This window comes from Pomacea canaliculata, linkage group LG5 (assembly GCF_003073045.1).
Source record: "Pomacea canaliculata isolate SZHN2017 linkage group LG5, ASM307304v1, whole genome shotgun sequence".
Classification (NCBI taxonomy): domain Eukaryota; kingdom Metazoa; phylum Mollusca; class Gastropoda; order Architaenioglossa; family Ampullariidae; genus Pomacea; species Pomacea canaliculata.
In genome coordinates this window covers 34198505-34221266 of record NC_037594.1, presented here as the reverse complement: position 1 = coordinate 34221266, position 22762 = coordinate 34198505, and the positions used below count along the sequence as shown (strand labels likewise).

The window sequence follows — 22762 nt, the reverse complement described above, 5'->3', positions numbered from 1 at the left end:
CGTGTTCCGTTAATCTTTCTGGCGATTCTAGAATGAAAAATAATCTATACAACGATTCAGTTGTGAATTTAACGATAGACGGAACATCAAACAACTTTTTTGGACCCCTGTTAAATCCTTTAAGAAGAAAATTTTATTTTTCTTTTTCTTAGATGCTTTAAGAAGCTTGAACATTCGACTGACATATCCCCTCTCCCACCATTCTCGGAGAGTTAGCGAAAGTGAGATTACCTTTCTGCAGACTTACAACTGCAATGAAAACTCCAGCAGAAACCATCGGGAATAAATAATGAAGGTCTCCGCGGTTGTGGCTAGCTTTAGCAAAAATAAAAAGAACAACATCGCTTTGCCATTTAGACCCTCGTGTCGCCGCTGTCGGTCGAGTTGCAATAAACAGTTTTGGTTGTCACTTTGCCGACTCGCCAACACGGAGGAGGGGAAGGTAGAGAGTCGTTGAGGCGTGAGACAGCAGCAGCTGCTAACCGTCTGAAACCTTCTCAGAACTGATTTCTTGCTCCTCACATGTCCACGGCGACGGTTGTGTATTCCTCCCCAGCTGGCGCTCCGTTCTTTCCATGCTTACATTTCAGTTATGATATCTCGCCTTTACCGGTTCACAGCTTGCTCCACAATCTTGAAATGGATATTTTTTCAGGCCCATTTATAATGGGAGGAGGATATAAGCTTTTATTTATTTTGTTATTTTAATGTCATGTTTAGTCATATCAGGTTCATTCTTAAACTATGCGTAGTATGGTAGAGTTTCTGCGAGATATATAAAATTCACAAAAGTCGTCAACAAGGCAAATAATTAGTAATCTTCAACCACATCATATCACATTCTCCCATCCAAGCCTTCAGGATATTTTTAGATCAGACAAAGCCCCTTCCTCCCAAGCTGACCTGCTGACCCTAAGAATATTACAGTCGTCGTTGCTGATTGAGAGCAGAGGTGATACTTGCCAAATGCTACAGAAATGATGGATTGAACTCTATTCACACAAGCCATTCTACAATTAGTTCCTCGTCCGTCCTGCGAATTTTGGATGACTCAAATATACGTGTGTTTCCACAGTTTGAAGTCTACGTCACACGCCATATTTAAACAACTGTCAAAGTTGAATATCTTCTGAATATCTTCACAGGTATTCCAAATGGATGTTGAAAATATAAGCTTGTAAATTTTGCATGAGTGTTTTATTTGGCAAAATTAATAAACGGCAAAAATTAAAGGAAAGAAAGTGGACTATAATCACTCTGTGAAAAACGAAAGGTTTCGCGAAACGCGAGATTTTAGTGTCTTCAGTTTAGAGAGCTCGTTTCCCTGCGCATGCGCATAAACGTTTCCCTCGACAACTTTCGTTTGTTTAGGGGGAATTCGGCTGACAACCTGTAAGCCTCATGATACCTCTGGCTGAGAGCAACCTATGAACTTCAGGCTTCTCCGCCTTTTGCGAGACGAAAGATGAAAGCGCCCATCGGCGATAAGCAATCTTACAACAGCGAGCCACGGGATCAGCCTCTCAATCGATTCACGTAGCAAGAAGGTCAGAGGTCAAGTCATCAAACTATCTGTCCTCCCAAGTCTCAGGCAGACCGTGACTCCTACGACTGAGGGTCGTGCCAAGCAAAAGATTTTTAAACATGAGCGGTAACCAGACAGAGCTAAGTTTCTCCAAGACAGGCGGCAACCAAAAAATGATTGAAGAGGCTCAGAAGCATGAAAGTGTCAGAGCTTTCACTGGCGTAAAATTCCAAAAGATCAAAGTGTGTAATATTTGCGAAAGTGGCGTAGACTTTTTTACCGCTTGCTTCCATGATTGCAAGAAAGTTTCTTCAGCATTTTAATGTGCATATAAAAAGTGAAGACTTTCCACAGGAAGAGGAAGATTTAGCAAGTAATGCAAGCAGAAGTATTTAAACTGAGCGCTCATTTGATTTGTTGGACAAATGTTTCTGATGCTTAGAAAATTGCATACAATGTTTTTTGTTGTTGTTTTTTTTAGTCCTCGACACAAGCGTCAGATTTCTCTTGCCCTCTCTCACTGTCTCACTCTCTCTCTGGTTTCTCATGCAAGCACAGGTACACACGCGCACTCACGCATGCACAGATGTTTTCAGATGAGCAATATTTTTTTTTTTTTAAGATATCAAATCAGTACTCACCACCACCATAATCATGCTTCAGCCCCGTTTGTCTCCTTCTGTACGATTAATATCGTATTGTTGTGAGTGAAATCTGCTCATCAGTCAATACACACAACTCACTTCTTCATAACACTCTCATTATCTGTCCACAAAATGTCTCCATGTAAAAACTGTACTTACCTTAATTTCGTTCAAAGATTTCTATGAAATACGTAATGCTTTCCTTGAATGTCTTACTTTCCAAATAAAAAAGCTGACAACAGAGTAATCAGCAATGAGCTTCATTCCTCTGTGGAGAAGACTATCGAGGGCACTCCAATAATCTTTCTTAGCCACCAGCATCTTGCGACAAGATTATCTGTGGGAGAAAAACAAATGAACAAGTGTGGCAACAGCATATTTCCAAACGATGAAGGCCTACAGAACGGCCGTTTGCTGACCTCCCCAAAGTCCTTCACTTGGGAAACTTGCGAGCTTGCCATGTGCAGTCTAAAAATCACTTTGTTAACACCACGTGATCTCGCCAGCTGTTGTTCTTTGCTCAGATAGCTGCATTCCTCAGTAACAAACACTGGAGGCAGGCAGTGCTATGCACTCATTTCCACAGTTACATTTAAGACAGCAGAGTCGAACATTTTCTTAAACACTCTTTCTCTCGCTTGCTCTTGTTTCTGTTTCTCATCGCCTCTTAGTCTTTTCCTCAATCGCTCGCTTTTTGCGACCTTATGAGTCTGACGACAGCTTCCATTTATGCCAGACCTGCTTGTTGTCTGAAAGACATGTTGAAATCGTAAATCTAGACTAATCAAGGCTCTCTCTCTCACACACACACTCACACACACACAAGCGCACGCGCGCACACACACACACATAGAGAATAGAGCGAGAGCAAGAAAAAAAAAAAGCTGGCAGCTGACTTGGAATGCTTCGTCCTTGTGTCTATCATTAGTCTATCTTTAACTTGGTAATAGCTGTGCGTCTAGTTCATTAGCGTAACAGGCGCGTGCACACGCATGCACGCACACACATAAGCACACGGGTACACGCAGGAGCACGCGAGCAGCTGCTGACGAGGGCATCATGCACACGGACACACGGACACACGGACACAGCAGTCGGGGCGTATTCTTGGCAAGCTGTTGCGGGCAGGAGCTGACAAAATGATGGACTAAATAAACACCGGCTTCCTTGTGAGAAGTGTGAGATAATGTCTAACGAACTTCAAACTTATTCTTTCCAAGCTTTTCTTTTCGTTCTTTGTTTTGTGGACGACTTCAAGTTAAACGCTGACATGATGAGCTTTAAGAAAGATGAGCTTAAACATTCATTCCTAGCAAAACACACCACCTATTCCAGTTTAAAAACGAAAGCCTCTATCATGACAATAATTAATTTTAACATAAACCCAGACAAGCACGACATACACAACTTTATATCAGTGATAAGCGTAAACAACCGACCCAGCAACTCGACAGAGAGATGGGGAATGAACCAGAAGCTTATGGGCACTAAATCCTTCATCAAAGCTCGGATGCAATAACACGAGATAGCAGCCCGTTAGACGGCGACCCTGGACTGAGAGAATGGCCAGGCCACATAAAGATGAGGGTAGGTGGCGGTTGAACATCAAACAACTGAAGCCATGGCATCCATCGACCCTCTAAATCCTTCCTCTAATGGCTCTTGTCTGGATGGTGTCCGTTTGACACGTTTAGTGCATATGCAAATTCAGTTCCCAATTACACGTAGGTTACACCAACATTTATAGCAGCAACACACAAACAGAAGATACAGTTAAGCGGGACTAATACATACAATACATAATACATAACAAGGTGCATGTCAATATGGCGTGTTTTGAAAAGTTCGTGATATCATCAGACAACATGTTGATAGACCAGTTAGTTCTCCGGCATGAATCATGAACATGCTACTCAACACTTCATCATCTTCCATGATGGTGTCTCCGTTATATTATGGATTCTAAAGGCAAAATAAAACTGCTTAGAATGGCGTAAAGAGTAGGATACATTTGAATCTCGTCTATTTATATGTGTGTTTGTGTGGAAAACGTTGAAGGTTTTTAGTAGAATGTTGTGTTTAATAAGAGAAATTACACGGGACTCTTTTTTTGCTTCCACGAAGTCTCGTTCTCCGTCACGTGACCCTATGACGTGTGGTTTCCATAGTGACAACCATGCCTCGAGAATGTGCTGCACCTGATTGCCACGAAAAGATGGAAAAGATTCAAATTGTCTTTTCATCAGTTTCCGACAGACAGAGCCTTACAAGCCTGACACACAGAGTGCGTCATACAATAAAATGACGTCAAATCTTCGCAATGTCCTCAGACACTTCCTGTGCGTGTGACGTCACAAGGAGAATGATGTCATAAGAAGACTCCTCTGCTTGATCATCTCGAGAAGCTATCGTGACTGTATCGAATCAATGTCGTGTTCGTAGCATGCAGGTTCGAAGAGGACACGTTGCTACAGCAACGGACTTCAAGACCCTGACAATCACTTTTGAGTGAGTCATCAAATGTCCTGTATACATGGCGGGAAATGGACAATAAAATTAATCAATGTGCATCCGAATCTTCATGGTGACTGTAAACAGCAAACACGTGATAGGATTTCTGTCCAGGAGCTGGCTGCACAGTCGGGCTGGATGTTGACATCTGAGTGAGCTTATATTTACAAACATGTTAAAGCTACTTCAGAAAATCAAAACTTAACTGCTAAAATGTCTGAAAAAAATGGACTTTTCGTACAATGTTGACATAAAGTGTTCAATAAATTGCCTTACAATTCTACGACAATTTGGAGTTCGGGCATAATTTTTAAAATTTCACCATTTTAACGACCTTTATTTCTCCTGCTTAAAGGAGTTATACTCCTGCAGGAGGGAAAAGCCGAAGGGACAGACGTAAATATTCCCGATCTTTCTGCAGAGGCATAGAAAATCGATAAAATTAATTATCCCTCGACTGCATTTTTTCACTGTGAAACTGACGAAAACACGATTCATCTAAATCGATATTCATCAAACTCTCTTCTGTCTGCCTGAAAAGTTTATGCCTCACAAGCTCTTTCAGTGAGGGCACAGGAATTCCCAAAAGCCTCGTTAAAAAGAAAGAAAGAAAGAAAAGAAGAAAGAAAAATCCCCTAATATATTCAGAACCATCACAAATCGCTTTCTTGAGTTTGTTGTCTTAGCCACTTTGCTTTGTAGTCTCGAACCGCCTTCAGTTTAGTAAAGACAATCTGGCCTTGATCAGGGCAAGACGAACAATAATAAATATTTTTCTGTATGTTCGCGTTTTGAAATGAATATCTCATAAGAGGCTTATTCATTCGTGCATAGCAGATTGTTCTCTTAGAGCAGAACAGGAAGAAAAACAAGAACATCTGGTTTCTCGAGTTTACTCATGAGACTCCCACCTCTACACATCAACAGATAGGTAATTCACCCGGCCGACATGACTTCCTTTGCTTTTTCTCCGATCTGTCGCACATCCATCTTTGTTGTCGAGATAACGGACACACGAAGAAAACACTTGCAAAACAAAAGCAATTTTTTTGTGATATATTCAAAACAATGCGCCAGGTTATAATTTTGTCTACTGAAATGTGAACATTTCTTAGAAACGATTGGTGTTAATAGATGCTATCATACTTGCTCTCATATTTCAGCAAGCATAATGAGCAAGTTGAGCTCTCCCGTCAGATGTACATCACTTACATAATCGTCCCAGAAAACTGCACGTAGCTGCTTGCATGCTTGCGAGTTCCACCTGTGTGCATGCGTTGCTGTTTTTCACCAGACACCTGCTGCCAACCCCATCAGCAGATGCACCTTCACCATCCCCTACAAAATACCTACCAGAAATTATCAATGAATCACTTTCTACTACAATCTCTTTGATCTTCCCCTATCTCACCTGTGCGCAAGTGTACATGCAGTTTTCTTCCCGTGTTCATTCGTTTGTATATATATATATGTACAAACACTTCAGCAAGCTGACACTCTAAAGGAATACCGGTATCCAAGCTGCTCTTGACCTGCAGATAACTTCTCCACCCACCCACTACTGTATTACAACTCTGAGTCGACTACCCCATGTTTTCAACAGGCGCACAACACGGAGGGTACATTCCTTCTAAATGTCAGCTTCCTCGCGGCGTAGGTCTGACACTGGATGTCACGTGTGTTTACGAGGATCGGAATATATATATATGTATATGTCTGCTGATTGAGCCATGCCGTCTCACACCATTTGTTGATGCGGAGTGGCATAAGTGCGCTCCCTCCTTCCCTTTCTCGCTCTCTCGTTCGTTTGCTCTGCTGTGCTGCTGCCTGTTAACCGTCGGCTACCCATGACAGAAAGTAATATTAACACAGATGTAAGAAATTTCGTGGCAAAGGGACCTCGCGTTTCTTGCTAATCGCACGTCGACTCTACGTGAAGTAGATAAGTAAGATATCAAGACAACCATGGTTTCTTTACTTAGGTGACTTTGCTGTCACAGGTTTCAAGCTTCAATGATATCAGCAAGGAATCTGTCTATAATTGGGGTGGATGCTAAAACACAAAAGAATAGTTCCTTGCTTATCAGCTCACTTTCTCTGATCAGTCATGCAGGTACCAAAGTTTAATGGGTGAGCAAGAGGTCAGTTTTCAATACACAGGTCCGAGTAGGCCTCCAACAGTAAGGGATCTACTGGCCTACCGTCTGCTACATGGCAACAGCTTCTGCGTCAGGTCTGAAGGTGAACACTTGGAGAAAATGGAGAAATTAGAGAAAATCAATTTTAGTGATTCTCAAAAGCAAATCTCCCATTCGTAAACACCATTAATAAAAAATGATGCAGCCCTCGGCGGCTCCTGCTATATAAAACATCTTCTGCAATTAGAATCTATGAAAAAAGGAGATATAAGTGAACAAAAACATTCATAGAATTTTCTGGTATTCTTTATTTGCATTAATTATTATTCACAAACACCAAGACCACAAAGAAAAAAATACATTTTCAAATATTACTGATTATCTTTCAGTTTTATGATCAGGAACAAAAATAATTCCAAAAATGAGACTAGAAAACCTGCACCCTTTTGAAGACTCACAATAACCAACAAATGTTTAAGGATTCTTGAATCAAAAAAAGCAAAGCAACAGAAAAGCAAACACATCTCACGCTTGCTGTCTTTGCGTGGGCCTTTGCAAGTGTGTGAAATGGCGTACATAAACCTCACTTCATCTTTGTTTCTCACATTCTTAAAGCTTTAGTGATCACGACCAACAGCTTCTGAATTTCTATGCAGCAGTGAAGAGAAATACAAAATCTGACAGTATCAGAAATCATATTCTTAAAGGTTTGATGGTTGAGGAAGAAATGTGATAAATTTACTTCATTGTATGTGTAGGCAATTTTATTGCGAATCTTCTTTTTTTTTTTTAAATGCTTGTAGTTATGTTCAAAATGTATCTTTCAAATTTGCAGTAGAAATTACTTAACAGTCATACAAGCAAAGTGAACAAGAAAGAAATTAATGTATACATTTTATAAACAAGACTCAAACCCAAAATTGTATGAAATTTGGAAACACACACACAAAAAAAAAGAAAATATATATATACTGTAGCAAACAATACAAATGAACAAAAAAAATCCTCTTATAGAAATCCTAAAGTAAACGAAAAGAAGTAAATAAATTCATGGTGGCCTTGCTTTAAAGTTGTCATCAGTAAACGAAGTGGTGGCAATAAGAAAAACAAACAGCATTCATTATACTGAAGCATTAGTCATTGCCATTTCTCATGACACACTTCATATAAATCAGGCAAATTGATTCATAAGGATTATTACTAAGACATGTTCCCATTAACATAATCCAGACATTTGTGAAAGATGCACTGGCAATAGCCAAACTCAAAATTTAGCCTCAGTAATGTGTAGATCTGAATTTCCAAACATTCTTGCATCCGCTTATAATTTTTTATTTTTTTTAATCAACCCACCATGGCAAAAAAGCTAATTAGCAATAATAGTAAATGTCTAGCATTCCACCTAATATGATTATAATAAAATATTTGTTCATAGATTTGCATACTGCTGTAATGTTACCAAGAAATAAATGCAGTGTGTAAGACAGAAAGAGAGAAATGATGTCCTGCATTAAAACCTCTTGCCTTTGTAAACATTTTTTTTCAGGTGTTGAACAAGAAGCATTCTTCTCCCAGTGCATGAATGAACCTTTTCACTGAAGCAAATGCTCTTGTTTCCAAAAGACTTGATGAATTTACAAAGTAAACATGAAAGGTCATAGTTTTAAAATGACTACAAGAACTGATAAATGCCATACAAAAATTCAAACCATATATTGTAAATAAATAATCTGAGGAATTAGCAAGCTCTCACTGGAAATTTTTTCACTTCATTTAAACATTTTTGAAATAGTCGAGTCAGACAGAAATGCATATAATAGATGTCTGTCAAATAAAACTAAAATTATTAATGAGATAAATATTTAGTTTACTAGAGCAGACTACACTTGCATGATCATCTTCACGCCTAATGAATAATCCTCACAGCAATATACAGACTAAGAAATCTTTTATTTTCTTTTTATATGCTTAACAAGTAAATATCATACAGAAGTAGATGTCATAGGAATTGAGAATGCAAATATAAGCCCTAAAAGATGATCTGTCATAAGTTAATTATTATTTGCAAGAAATGTAACAAGCACTTGTTCTGGTATAGAGCAAAAGGTTTACATATGGTTAAACACTAGTGACCCACCAAATATCTTACAGCAGGTTATCTCTGAAACATTTTAGTGTCTTGTCCTCATGGGAGCAGATCTTCACAAAACTCTGAGGAGTAAAAGCCACCTCCAGAACAATGCTAATCCTCCTCATTTTCAACAATTCTCTCATGTTCAAGGCACAAGAATCTTTATTTTTCATATGCAAAATAACAATATTTTAGAGGTGTGACTTTACAGCACTGTAACAGACCCCATTTCTTTACCTTCTAGACTTCTTAACCTGGAATTTGAGTGGTTCCTCAGGCTGACAGGTTTTTCTCTATCCCCCTCCCCCTCTTAAATTTCCTCCCTCAGTCCACCATAGTTGTCCACATCAAAGCCAAACTTGCTTCAAAAACATAACCAGTGAAATGCGTAATAGCTAAATTTTAATTTCTTTTCTGCACAGTGACCCAGATTTCATCCTCAGGCTTTGTGACCAAGCCATACACAGGGTTCACAACCTGACCTTCAACCAGGCTGACCTTAAACTTGCTGACAAGTGATGCCACTAGAACAGCAGCCTCCAGATAAACAAAGTCCTTGGCAGGGCAAAGTCTTTTACCAGCAAATCCAAACGGCGCAAATGCAAGAGTTGGCCTGTCTTTTCCATTTTCCACTGAGAAGCGATCTGGGTCAAACCTTTCCAAAGACAGAAACAAAATGGATCAGTGCTTCAGGACAAACCTACTTAAAAAATGTTTGCCTCACTGTAAGACTCATTCATATGTATGTGGAGCTAAAATATTATAAAGTATCTACAAGGAGAAGCCAACATCAGATTAATACTAATCCTCCTACGCAACTGGAAAAAATCTTTCCAGCTGATCTTGCTGCTTTTTTATAATTTCAAAAGAAAAGACAAGTTTTTAACAATGGTGTTTAACCCCATTGTGTGTTTGTTATTAGGACAGAGATATTCCATCTCTAAAAGTGTAGACATACTTGTTAGGAAGAGGCCAAAGGTTGTCATCCTGTAGAACAACTCCCAGTGCATGCACCACAGGTGTCTGTTCAAAAAAAAATATTTATATTAGTGATTTAATTTGCTTGCTATAATATGCTAATATGATATTTAATAATCACAGATTATAAACTGTAATGTCATTCTACTTTTGTGCACAAAATTCCATTTCTCCATTACAATTCTGCTTTTGAGCCTCAACAAGCAGCACAGTAGGTGGCACAAGAAAAGAAATGTGTAGTTAGTTTATACAGTAAATGCACAATTTCTTTACCCGTTTAGAAATTTTGTGACCTCCAAGCTCCGAGTCAAAATCTTGGTATCTAGCAGCCCAAGGCACTATAACAGCACAACGAAAAGTCTCCTCTAGGACCTGTCTCAGATACCTGAAAACACCACAGAATGACGATTCTATTAACTTGCATGCAAATTAACATGAGATCCTCACAACTTATACCAGCAAATTAGTTATCAGCTGTAGACTAATAGCTTTAAGCTAAATAGTAGCATGGTAGCTTAAAATGATTTGACTATGCAATATGCATTTAATAAATGAATTTTTATTTGCCAGAGTTTGCTAATTTATTGAAAAATAAAAGAATGAATTCAGCTTATGAAGATCAGCTTTATTCCATTACTAAATTTATGTTTTGTTCTGTACCACAAATATCAAACTTTATTCTCTTCATACACTCTACAGTCCTTCGACAATTACACTAGAGCATATCACAGAAGGTAGTAATATGCTCTTGATTAACATCAAGATATGACATTTACCAATATTTCTCTTAAAACATCAAGTAAAAAGTGATACATATAACTTACACAAGTACTAATAATCCTTTTATATCATAGAAAGACATCTAATACTGATACCTGCTCATACCTGAGCTTTTCCAAACTTTTGGGAGAGAAATCACCAGCACCACTGAGTTCCTGCTTTAGCTTATCTTGAATGGTTGGATGGCTTGCAAGAAAGTAGAGGCACCAAGTCAGCACTACACAAACAACAAAGTATTATGAATTAATAAAGACATGAGAATTGCATATCTTTCGACACTAAACTGCGCATGATGAAAATGGAAAAAAATAAAGACTACTTAGAGAAAGCTGATCGGAGGCTCGACAGGCTACAAGAGAAATGCAAAATGTTTTTTCAGTCACTTGCTAACGCACTGTTCATTATCAGCTTTTAATTTTCAAAATCTAAATAAATTATTGCTTTCATTTAATGAGAACTGAGATCCCACATGTTGGCCATCGGCTAACCCCATGTACATAAATAGGTCAAATTCTTTTTTACCCTTAAAAAAGACTATGTCGTCAAAGCTACAACCAATGGAAGATTGGGAGTATGTTTCTAAGCCATATTAGAGTTTATCCTGTCGAGTATGGAGGTAGAACAGGACTTCAGCTACCTGTGAGAGGTAGGAGTTCAATGGCAAAGTCTGCTGGAAAAGTTCCCTATTCACAAAGAAAAAAAGAAAATCTGGATGTTTGCGAATATTTCAAAATACTAGTCAGGAAAATCTGACCCATCCGAGTAGTATTTGTTCAGTGACAATTAGTAGCTTTGCACACTTTGGCACTTAGTACTGGGTGCTGCAGCTACAATTCAGTTAAGCAGTAATCACTGTCTTGGAAGATTGAGTGACGATGTGTACAAGGTGTACAGTCAGTAGGCGAGTTCACCGGTGTGTGGTGACTGTCTACTGTCTACTCTAAACTTGCTGTTTCTGCCTGAGGACCAGGGCTTGTCAACTGTATGGCACCAACTATTTTGGAAGAATTGCCACAAGTTTAGGATCAATGTCACGTATAAAATAGGAGAGCAGCAATGCAAGGGTGGTGGTAACCCTTAGAGTTAAGTGGATGTTGCTTTGTGCGTGCGTGTATGCATGCATGTGGATCTGTGCGTGAGAGTGGATGGGTGATCTAACAAGAGATGGCAGCACTGTGTAGCTTCTGGAAGTATGAATAGCTCATGGTATTGGGACACCCTTACAAAAGCCAGTTTAAATGTATAAATATTGTGCTTAATCTGTCTGTTCTATAATAAACTCCATTTTTCTTGACTCAAGTATTATATATGTCTTGTGGAGCAGGGAAGAGCAGGGGTGGTGGCTCATGAGCTGTGTAGGGTGTTACTTTAACTGTAGCCAATGTTGTGATTATTATCATCCTCTGTCTATATTAGTGTGGGTGGTCAGGTTAGAGTACAGACTTTGATGTGTAACCTCCACCCATACGCTCAGTTCCCCAGAGCCACTGCCATGCATCTGAGAAAAAATGTGAAACACAGTTCTAAACTGGTACATGGAGTTGGTCTATTTCTTTCCACAGATATGTTGATGTTTAAAGGCTTGGACTTTGCAAATGAAAGTGGTTTGTTCAGAATATGGGAAATAACATCTAATATAAACAGCTAAGCCCAGTTAATAAAGCTAGCTAATCGGAGTAAACTTGATACAACAATGTACCAGGACTACAAAATCTGGTATTTCATAGCACCTTTATAGCACTGACTGGATACACAGAGCTGGTAATTAAAAATATGATTAGGGTTATGAGTAGATATATCTATAAAAGTATATGGCTATTCAAAAGATGACCTCAAAAGGCAAGTACTGGTACAATGTCAAACATAGCTTTAACATTTATCTCGGTAGCACTATGTAAGGTTTTAGCAGTTGAAATAGTGAAGACTTACAACTGCCAGCTGCTGGGATACCATAAACAAGATAGGACAAGCAGTCTGATGTCTGAGCATCCTCGTCTTTGTGGACAGATAAAATATGGTCCACAATTAGAGATTCTTTGCTGGCAAGTCGATTTTTCTCCCTGTGCTGCAGTGCTTTTTTGATAATTCCTTGAAGACCTTTCAGTGCTGATGATCAAATAATCATTCAAGACCATAATTACAAACTTTCAATGCACTCTCACTCTTCTCTACAATTTCCCATCAGCCAGTATCTATGCTACTTATGTCTTTGACCTAAACCTTTGCATCCTGATTTTCGGGGTCATGCTTTAAGTTTTTGCTGATGTACTTTCTGTTAGACCAGCATCTGTTGCCGATCTCTACATTAGCCTTTTATCTTCCCCCGCCATCCCCAATCTTCCACTACCTTCTCTCTCTTCAGCACACAACAATTCCAAATTTTGAGATATCACAGTAATGGCTTACCAAAATAACACAGAGCTCTATATGCCTGCATTATATTTGTAAATCCAGCCTACCAAAAATATCTTCCTCACCTGATAAATAACTTAGAGCTGAATGCATGCAAGTATGCTAAAACGAATTACACAATTTGAGACAACTGCAAAAAATCTTGTGCGAGATCGCGCGAGGTCTCGTTGCAAGATCTCGCAAGATCCGTCGAAGTGGGAATTTCCCAATTTCTGCGAGATCCCGCGAGGATGCTGCGAGATCTCGCGAGGATTCTGCGAGATCTCGTGAGGATGCTGCAAGATCTCGCGTTTCACCCCTCATTTGGGTAGCCGTTTTGGGGAGCCGTGACGTCACAGCCGCCGGAAGTCGCATAGGCCGGCCATCTTGCCGGATGTGGGGGCGGCCATCTTGATGAGGTCATATTCTGCGAGATCTCGCGAGGCTGCTGCAAGATCTCGCTAGGAAACTGGAGGATTCTGCTCGATCTTGCGAGGATGCTGCAAGATCTCACGAGGAAATGCGAGGATGCTGCGAGACTCTGCGAGATCTCGCGAGGCTGCTGCGAGATCTCGTGAGGAAACGCAGGGATGCTGTGAGATCCCGCGAGGATGCTTCGAGATCTCACGAGGATTCTGCGAGATCTCGAGAGGATTCTGCGAGGATTCTGCGAGATCTCGCGAGGAAACGCGGGGATGCTGCGAGATCTCGCGAGGATGCTGCGAGGAAACTGGAGGATGCTGTGAGATCTCGGAGATTCTGCGAGATTTCGCGAGGGTGCTGCGAGATCTCGCGAGGAAACTGGAGGATTCTGCGAGATCTCACGAGGAAATGTGGGGATGCTGCGAGATCTTGCAAGGATTCTGTGAGATCTCGCGAGGATGCTGCGAGATCTAGCGAGGATTCTGCGAGATCTCGCGAGGAAACGCGGGGATGCTGGAGATCTCGCTAGGATTCGGCGAGGATTCTGCGAGATCTCGCGAGGAAACGTGAGTGTGCTGCGTTTCACCCCTCATTTGGGTAGCCGTTTTGGGGAGCGTGACGTCACAGCCGCCGGAAGTCGCATAGGCCGGACAACTTGCCGGAAGTCACTGTTGGGGCGGCCATCTTGATGAGGTCATATTCTGCGAGATCTCGCGAGGCTGCTGCGAGATCTCGCGAGGCTGCTGCAAGATCTTGAGAGGAAACTGGAGATCTCGCGAGGAAACATGAGGGTGCTCATTTGGAAATGAGGTCATATTCTGCGAGATCTCGCGAGGCTGCTGCGAGATCTCGCGAGGATTCTGCGAGTCGCGAGGATTCTGCGAGATCTCGCGAGGAAACACGGGGATGCTGCGAGATCCACGAGGATGCTGCGAGATCTTGCAAGGATTCTGCGAGATCTCGCGAGGATTCTGCGAGGATTCTGCGAGATCTCGCGAGGAAACGCAGGGATGCTTCGAGATCTCGCAGGATTCTGCAAGATCTCGCGAGGATTCTGCGAGATCTCGCGAGGATTCTACGAGATCTCGCGAGGATGCTGCGAGAAACTGGAGGATGCTGCGAGATCTCGCGAGGAAATGCTGCGAGAAACTGGAGGATGCTGTGAGATCTCGCGAGGAAACGCGAGGATGCTGCGAGATCTCGCAAGGATTCTGCGAGGATTCTGCGAGATCTCGCGAGGAAACGCAGGGATGCTGCGAGATCTCGCGAGGATGCTGCGAGAAAACTAGAGGATGCTGCGAGATCTGCGTGAGCAAACGCGAGGATGCTGCGAGATCTCACGAGGATTCTGCGAGGATTCTGCGGGATCTCGCGAGGAAACGTGAGGGTGCTGCGTTTCACCCCTCATTTGGGTAGCCGTTTCGGGGAGCCGTGACGTCACAGCCCCCGGAAGTCGCATAGGCCGGCCATCTTGCCGGAAGTCACTGTTGGGGCGGCCATCTTGATGAGGTCATATTCTGCGAGATCTCGCGAGGATGCTTCGAGATCTCGCGAGGATTCTAAGAGATCTCGCGAGGATTCTGCGAGATCTCGCGAGGAATCGCGGGGATGCTGCGAGATCTTGCGAGGATGCTGCAAGATCTTGCGAGGATTCTGCGAGATCTCGCGAGGAAACTGGAGGATTCTGCGAGATCTCAAGAGGAAATGCGGGGATGCTGCGAGATCTCGCGCAGATTCTGCGAGGATTCTGCAAGAATTTGTGAGGAAACGCGGGGATGCTGCGATGATTCTGCGAGATCTCGCGAGGATGCTGCGAGGATTCTGCTAGATCTGGAGGCTGCTGCGAGATCTCGCGAGGAAACGCGGGGATGCTGCGAGATCTCGCGAGGATGCTGCGAGAAAACTAGAGGATGCTGTGAGATCTCGCGAGGAAACGCTGGGATGCTGCGAGATCCCGCGAGGATGCTGCAAGATCGCGCAAGGATTCTGCGAGGATTCTGCGAGATCTCGCGAGGAAACGTGAGGGTGCTGCGTTTCACCCCTCATTTGGGTAGGAGGATAGCGAGGATGCTGCGAGGATTCTGCGAGATCTCGCGAGGCTGCTGCGAGTTCTTGCGAGGAAACGCAGGGATGCTGCGAGATCCCGCGAGGATGCTTCGAGATCTTGCGAGGAAACTGGAGGATTCTGCGAGATCTCGCGAGGGTGCTGCGAGATCTCGCGAGGGTGCTGCGAGATCTCGCAAGGGTTCTGCGAGATCTCGCGAGGACACTGCGAGGATGCTGCGAGGAAACTGGAGGATGCTGTGAGATCTCGTGAGGAAACACGGGGATGCTGCGAGATCCCGCGAGGATGCTGAGAGATCTCGCGAGGATGCTGCGAGATCATCGCGAGGATTTTGCGAGGAAACTGGAGGATTCTGCGAGATCTCGCTAGGAAACTCGGGGATGCTGCGAGATCTCGCGAGGATGCTGCGAGATCTCGCGAGGAAACGCGGGGATGCTACGAGATCCCACGAGGATGCTGCCAGATCTCGCGAGGATTCTGTGAGGAAACGTGAGGATGCTGCGTTTCACCCCTCATTTGGGTAGCCATTTTGGGGAGCCGTGACGTCACAGCCGCCGGAAGTCGCATAGGCCGGCCATCTTGCCGGATCTGGGGGCGGCCATCTTGATGAGGTCATATTCTGCGAGATCTCGAGAGGCCGCTGTGAGATCTAGCGAGGCTGCTGCGAGATCTCGCGAGGAAAACGCGAGGATTCTGCGAGATCTCACGAGGATGCTGCGAGGATTTTGCGAGATCTCGCGATGCTGCTGCGAGATCTCGCGAGGAAACGCAGGGATGCTGCGAGGATTCTGGGAGATCTCGCGAGGATGCTGTGAGATCTCGCAAGGAGTGCGAGAAGAGCGAGAAGAGCGAGAAAAGCGAGAAGAGCGAGAAAAGCGAGAAGAGCGAGAAGAGCGAGAAAAGCGAGAAGAGCGAGAAAAGCGAGAACAGCGAGAACAGCGAGAAAAGCGAGAAGAGCGAGAACAGCGAGAAGAGCGAGATCGAGAAAAGGATGCTGCGGGGATGCTGCGAGATCTTGTGAGGAAGCTGCGAGATCTCGCGAGGATGCTGCGGGGATGCTGAGAGATCTCGCGAGGATTCTGCGAGATCTCGCGAGGATGCTGCGAGATCTCGAGAGGATTCTGCGAGGATGCTGCGAGCTCTCGCGAGGACGCTGCAAGATCTCGTGAGGATTCTTCGAGGATGCTGCGAGATCCTGCAATGATGCTGCGAGATCTCGCGAGGACACTGCGAGACCTCGCGAGAATTCTGCGAGGATGGTGCAAGATCTCGCGAGTATGCTGCGAGATCTCGCGAGGAAACGCGAGGATGCTGCGAGGAAACTGGAGGATGCTGCGAGAAGAGATCCCTCGCGAGAAAAGCGAGAAGAGCGAGAACAGCGAGAAGAGCGAGAACAGCGAGAAGAACGAGAAGAGCGAGAACAGCGAGAAAAGCGAGAAGAGCGGGAACAGCGAGAAGAACGAGAACAGCGAGAAAAGCGAGAAGAGCGAGAACAGCGAGAAGAGCGAGAAGAGCGAGAAAAGGATGCTGCGGGGATGCTGCGAGATCTCGCGAGGATGCTGCGGGGATGCTGAGAGATCTCGCGAGGAAACTGCGAGATCTCGCGAGGAAACTGGAGGATTCTGCGAGATCTCACGAGGAAACGCGGGGATGCTGCGAGATCTCGCGAGGAAAGGCGGGGATGCTGCAAGATCCCGCGAGGATGCTGCGAGATCTCGCGAGGAAACTGGAGGATTCTGCGAGATCTCACTAGGAAACTCGGGGATGCGTCGAGATCTCGCGAGGATGCTGCGAGATCTCGCGAGGAAAAGCGGGGATGCTGCAAGTTCCCGCGAGGATGCTGCGAGATCTCGCGAGGATTCTGCGAGATCTCGCGAGGAAGTCGCATAGGCCGGCCATCTTGCCGGATGTGGGGGCGGCCATCTTGATGAGGTCATATTCTGCGAGATCTCGCTAGGCTGCTGCGAGATCTCGAAAGGAAACGCGAGGATGCTGCGAGATCTCGCGAGGAAACGCGAGGATGCTGCGAGGATGCTGCGAGGATTCTGCGAGATCTTGCGAGGATGCTGCGAGATCTCGCGAGGAGTGCGAGGAGTGCGAGAAGAGCGAGAAAAGCGAGAAGAGCGAGAACAGCAAGAAGAGCGAGAAGAGCGAGAAAAGCGAGAAGAGCGAGAAGAGCGAGAAAAGCGAGAAGAGCGAGAACAGCGAGAACAGCGAGAACAGCAAGAAGAGCGAGAACAGCGAGAAGAGCGAGATCGAGAAAAGGATGCTGCGGGGATGCTGCGAGATCTTGTGAGGAAGCTGCGAGATCTCGCGAGGATGCTGCGGGGATGCTGAGAGATCTCGCGAGGATTCTGCGAGATCTCGCGAGGATGCTGCGAGATCTCGAGAGGATTCTGCGAGGATGCTGCGAGCTCTCGCGAGGATGCTGCGAGATCTCGCGAGGAAACGCGGGGATGCTGCGAGATCTCGCGAGGAAAGGCGGGGATGCTGCAAGATCCCGCGAGGATGCTGCGAGATCTCGCGAGGAAACTGGAGGATTCTGCGAGATCTCGCTAGGAAACTCGGGGATGCGTCGAGATCTCGCGAGGATGCTGCGAGATCTCGTGAGGAAAAGCGGGGATGCTGCAAGATCCCGCGAGGATTCTGCGAGGAAACGTGAGGATGCTGCGTTTCACCCCTCATTTTGGGGAACCGTGACGTCACAGCCGCCGGAAGTCGCATAGGCCGGCCATCTTGCCGGATGTGGGGGCGGCCATCTTGATGAGGTCATATTCTGCGAGATCTCGCGAGGCTGCTGCGAGATCTTGCGAGGAAACGCGAGGATGCTGCGAGATCTCGCGAGGAAACGCGAGGATGCTGCGAGGATTCTGCGAGGATGCTGCGAGATCTTGCGAGGAGTGCGAGAAGAGCGAGAAGAGCGAGAACAGCGAGAAAAGCGAGAACAGCGAGAAGAGCGAGAACAGCGAGAAAAGCGAGAAGAGCGAGAACAGCGAGAAAAGCGAGAAGAGCGAGAAAAGGAGGCTGCGGGGATGCTGCGAGATCTTGCGAGGAAGCTGCGAGATCTCGCGAGGATGCTGCGGGGATGCTGAGAGATATCGCAAGGATTCTGCGAGATCTTGCGAGGATTGTGCGAGGAAACGTGAGGGTGCTGCGTTTCACCCCTCATTTGGGTTTTGGGGAGCCGTGACGTCACAGCCGCCGGAAGTCGCATAGGCCGGCCATCTTGCCGGAAGTCACTGTTGGGGCGGCCATCTTGATGAGGTCATATTCTGCAAGATCTCGCGAGGCTGCTGCGAGATCTCGCGAGGAAACTGGAGGATTCTGCTTGATCTTGCGAGGAAACGCGAGGCTGCTGCGAGATCTCACGAGGATGCTGCGAGATCTCGCGAGGAAACGCGAGGATGCTGCGAGGAAACTGGAGGATGCTGTGAGATCTCGCGAGGAAACACGGGGATGCTGCGAGATCTTGCGAGGATGCTGCGAGATCTCGCGAGGATGCTGCGAGATCTCGCGAGGATTCTGCGAGATCTCGCGAGGATTCTGAGAGGAAACTGGAGGATTCTGCGGGATCTCCCTAGGAAACTCGGGGATGCTACGAGACTGGAGGATGCTGTGAGATCTCGCAAGGATTCTGCGAGGAAACTGGAGGATTCTGCTCGATCTTGCGAGGAAATGCGAGGATGCTGTGAGGATTCTGCGAGATCTCGCGAGAATGCTGCGAGGATTCTGCGAGATCTCGCGAGGGTGCTGCGAGATCTTGCGAGGAAACTGGAGGATTCTGCGAGATCTCGCGAGGAAACGCGGGGATGCTGCGAGATCTCGCGAGGATTCTGAGAGGAAACTGGAGGATTCTGCGAGATCTCGCTAGGAAACTCGGGGATGCTGCGAGATCTCGCGAGGATGCTGCGAGGAAACTGGAGGATACTGCGAGATCTCATTATAGTGTCATCATCATTACCCTCTCTGAATGCCTTTCCTCTGGGACTGTCTTCAGGTGGGATGGATGGGTCTTGCAAACGATGCTCCAGCTCAGACCATGCCTACAAAATATTAGCTTTTATTTTTATCATATTTTCATGTATTACTTCAGAAACTGATGAAGACAAGAATTCAATAATTCTTTTAAATAAGCTGTACCAACACACACACACAGATGTACAAAAAAATGAATAGCTATTCAGTTATGAAACCTGTTCTGCCTTCTGAAAAGAAGCATAACTAAAATATAAATGAGAGATAGGTCCTAAAATAAATTATATTTCACCTATTGTGTATGGTTCTTACACTTTTGCTTGTCTAAATCATGCATCTGTGCACTATCTCTTAAAAAAAAAACTTTCGTTGTTAATACATTATACCCATGAAAAAAGATTCTGAAGACCTTGTCAAAGTGCTGCTTGAAGTTAAAGACCTCTTTGTCATCAAGGAAAAATGCCCCTAAAGTACACTGTAGCACCACCTTCGTTGCAAATGCCTTCATGTACTGTTGTAGGGGAATGTGCTCCTCCTTCACTAAAGAGCCCCACTTGGTCACCATCTCTTTAGAAATCTGTCACATACATACCAACACCCATATGACAACTAAAGAAAAAACAAAAGACTTGTATCTTTATCAAAGAAATAGTAATTTTAAACCATTTTCAGAAAATAAAATGTTGGTTTAAGGGTACTTGTAAGCACCTGATGATAAAGCTATCCTTTGATTTTCAAAATGCTAACAAAAAAAAAAATTATCTTTCTTAATCCAAAAGAATATATATTCTGAATGGCTACAACACAAATATTCCCATACATAAGCTTGTCCAGGTGGCGAAAGGGATCATAAGAAGTCAGATTCGCCTGGGTATTAAAATTCAGCATGTCAAATTTTGGTATGGCATAGGGACAAATAATTCTAGGTAGTGATTATTTACACAGAGGAGACAAAGGACAAAATTGCTCAAAGGATGGGTGATCAGACATGCAAATACATTTTAAAAACAAATGGGGCAAATCAGATTATTAACTCCACATTAGACATTTCTGGATGTACCTTCTGGAGTCCTTCTGTGTAAACATGTAGATTTTCATGGAGGAAGCTTTTATCATACAGCTGTCTACGTCCACGCCCTTCAGCACCATTCAAAAATTGGATGCTGGTAGGACCACACAAAGGTGCTATAATCTGAAATAGGTCACCTGCAAAAAAAGTTTTTTTTATATCATCTGGTCTGAAATTCAGAAAGTTTTCAGAATAAAACAAATGCTTTCAACAGTTAAGGTATAACAAAAGTCATTATTTTTAAAGCATTTTATCCAGGATAACCAATAAATAAAATACCAGTATTGCCACAGAGTGAAATAAGATTACATTCACAAAAGTGTACATTAAAGTTAGAAAAATTGAGTCTGAAAGCAAAAATAACCTAGTACCTGTGTTAAAATACTATGATGATAACAATTTAAAATGGAAAAATGTGTTAACAAAGGGAGATTAACAAAGCAAGTGAAATCTTGCTGAAAAATCATGCAAATTTTAGGAACAGTTGATGCATATTTGGTATTTAGATGCACATACACAGACATGCATGTACCAACGCACACAAATCATGTCTATTCAAGCCCAATGTAATAATACTAGCAAAACTAAGCATTTAGACTAAGCTGCCTGTGGAAAATGTTAAAACATGGAGCTGACCTGGCCGATCAAACACACTCATTTGCTGCTTGAACAACTCAGGAGAAGCAATACTAACAACAAGCTGCTCTCCCATCCAGAAGGAAGCTATTGGGCCAAACTGTTTATGTAGGTCAATCAGGAACATATGCAGACTTCCAGCGCGTGTTATGTCACTGAGATTACCATCACTGAATTGTAAATAAAATAAAATTGACAAGTTATTTTTTCACCCCATCAGAAAAGAACATTTTCTATTTTTACTTACATACCCAAAATATTTGGTAACTCGCAATACCCTTGAGGCTAAATGTGTGATGAAAGTTACATAAACATGCAATTTGTTTTTATCCAAAGTCATATGAACAAATAAAATCCATATTAAATAGTTGAATAATGAACTAGAAACAAGTGTGAACAAGCTAAAGGCTAAGCAACCTTTCCCTTCCCAACCTCAAAGTGATGGAATCTCACCAATGACTTTAAATAAGATACACTTAAATCGTCTTGGTTTGTGCTGGTATTTTGTAAGGTGGCTCTTTCCAATCAATGCTATGTTTAAGCTCAACTAAACCATCATAGCTATCTGTGATATTTTTCACTGTTATTCTTAATATCAAGTGCAGAGCTTTAAACAGAGGTTATATCATACCTGTTGTACATGCTGACATAATAAAAGGTGAAGTCTTATAGTTGTACTAGACGAGTGAGTGGGTTATGTTCTTCCCAAAATGGATTGCCTAACTCATTAGTTTTTGACTTCAGTTTAAATAACCAAATTATCCAAATAAAAACTATGCAGTAGCTCCTTTAAAATATATATAAACTGAAAAAGTTACTGCTTACTCTTTATTTGATGGTTCCAGACCAGGAACTGTTGTTACCTTTCTGGATGTCTGTAAAATATAAGATATCATAGCTGTTAATAAATAGTCAGTGACTTGGGATCTTTTGAAAGTATATGTAATCTAATTCATTCATAATCTGCTCCTCTTCAAGAGAATGTAAAGAACGAGCACAAATAATAACAGTTATAGCTGTCAGCTCCGAATCACTATTCCAATGTTTGTCTTGCTCTATTAATGCCTTAGATACTTGATTTTAATTATAAATGTCACTTTAAACTATTTATGAAAATATCTTACAGGGGCTGACAGTGAACATGTATTTGCTTAGTTTTATACACCATCTTTGATATTCTTGTACTTTCTTGAGAAAAAGAACACGTCAGCATGGTAACAAAAACTTGTGTACAGCTTATCCAAATCATTCCAGTTAAAAATTTTAAAACCACGATGCTCAATGACATACCGGATAAAGCCATATCACTAATATGAAAAGGATGACGACGAAAGTAACGGCAAAAATCACAAAATCTAACATCTTGACGAAAACATAGTCTGCTACCGAAACTTCCTGTCAATCAAAAATAGTCAGTGATAATAAAATGAAAGAAAGTAATGGTCCTTTTAAGTAAATCTTGATTTATAAAAATTTATTGTATTATCTGAATGTTT

At 43.2% G+C, this 22762-nt stretch overlaps 1 protein-coding gene across 2 annotated transcripts; it reads right to left on the bottom strand.

Annotated features, from left to right (window-relative positions):
- Nucleotides 1-7108: 7108 nt before the first annotated feature.
- LOC112564642 (cytochrome P450 20A1-like) lies at nucleotides 7109-22693 on the bottom strand. 2 transcript variants are annotated; one of them, XM_025239600.1, is made up of 11 exons: nucleotides 22557-22693; nucleotides 22092-22141; nucleotides 21267-21436; nucleotides 20622-20767; nucleotides 19971-20138; nucleotides 19548-19629; nucleotides 12637-12813; nucleotides 10813-10924; nucleotides 10201-10312; nucleotides 9908-9972; nucleotides 7109-9604 (listed from the first exon to the last, which is right to left on the bottom strand). In XM_025239600.1, exons 1-11 carry the CDS (start codon nucleotides 22626-22628, stop codon nucleotides 9352-9354), a joined length of 1407 nt encoding a protein of 468 aa, XP_025095385.1. In that variant the 5' UTR covers nucleotides 22629-22693; the 3' UTR covers nucleotides 7109-9351. The 2 variants fall into 2 exon arrangements, with proteins under 2 accessions (XP_025095385.1, XP_025095386.1); XM_025239601.1 differs by lacking the exon at nucleotides 12637-12813.
- Between the last annotated feature and the right edge of the window lie 69 nt (nucleotides 22694-22762).

What these genes read in the sequence shown, in the direction of transcription:
- LOC112564642 (XM_025239600.1), bottom strand. Translation starts at nt 22,628, where the DNA reads ATGTTAGATTTTGTGATTTTTGCCGTTACTTTCGTCGTCATCCTTTTC. An exon ending in TAGTGATATGGCTTTATCCG is followed by an intron (nt 22,142 to 22,556) that starts GTATGTCATTGA and finishes TATATTTTACAG; the next exon opens with ACATCCAGAAAGGTAACAAC. An exon ending in TCAAGCAGCACTTTGACAAG is followed by an intron (nt 19,630 to 19,970) that starts GTCTTCAGAATC and finishes AATATTTTGTAG; the next exon opens with GCATGGTCTGAGCTGGAGCA.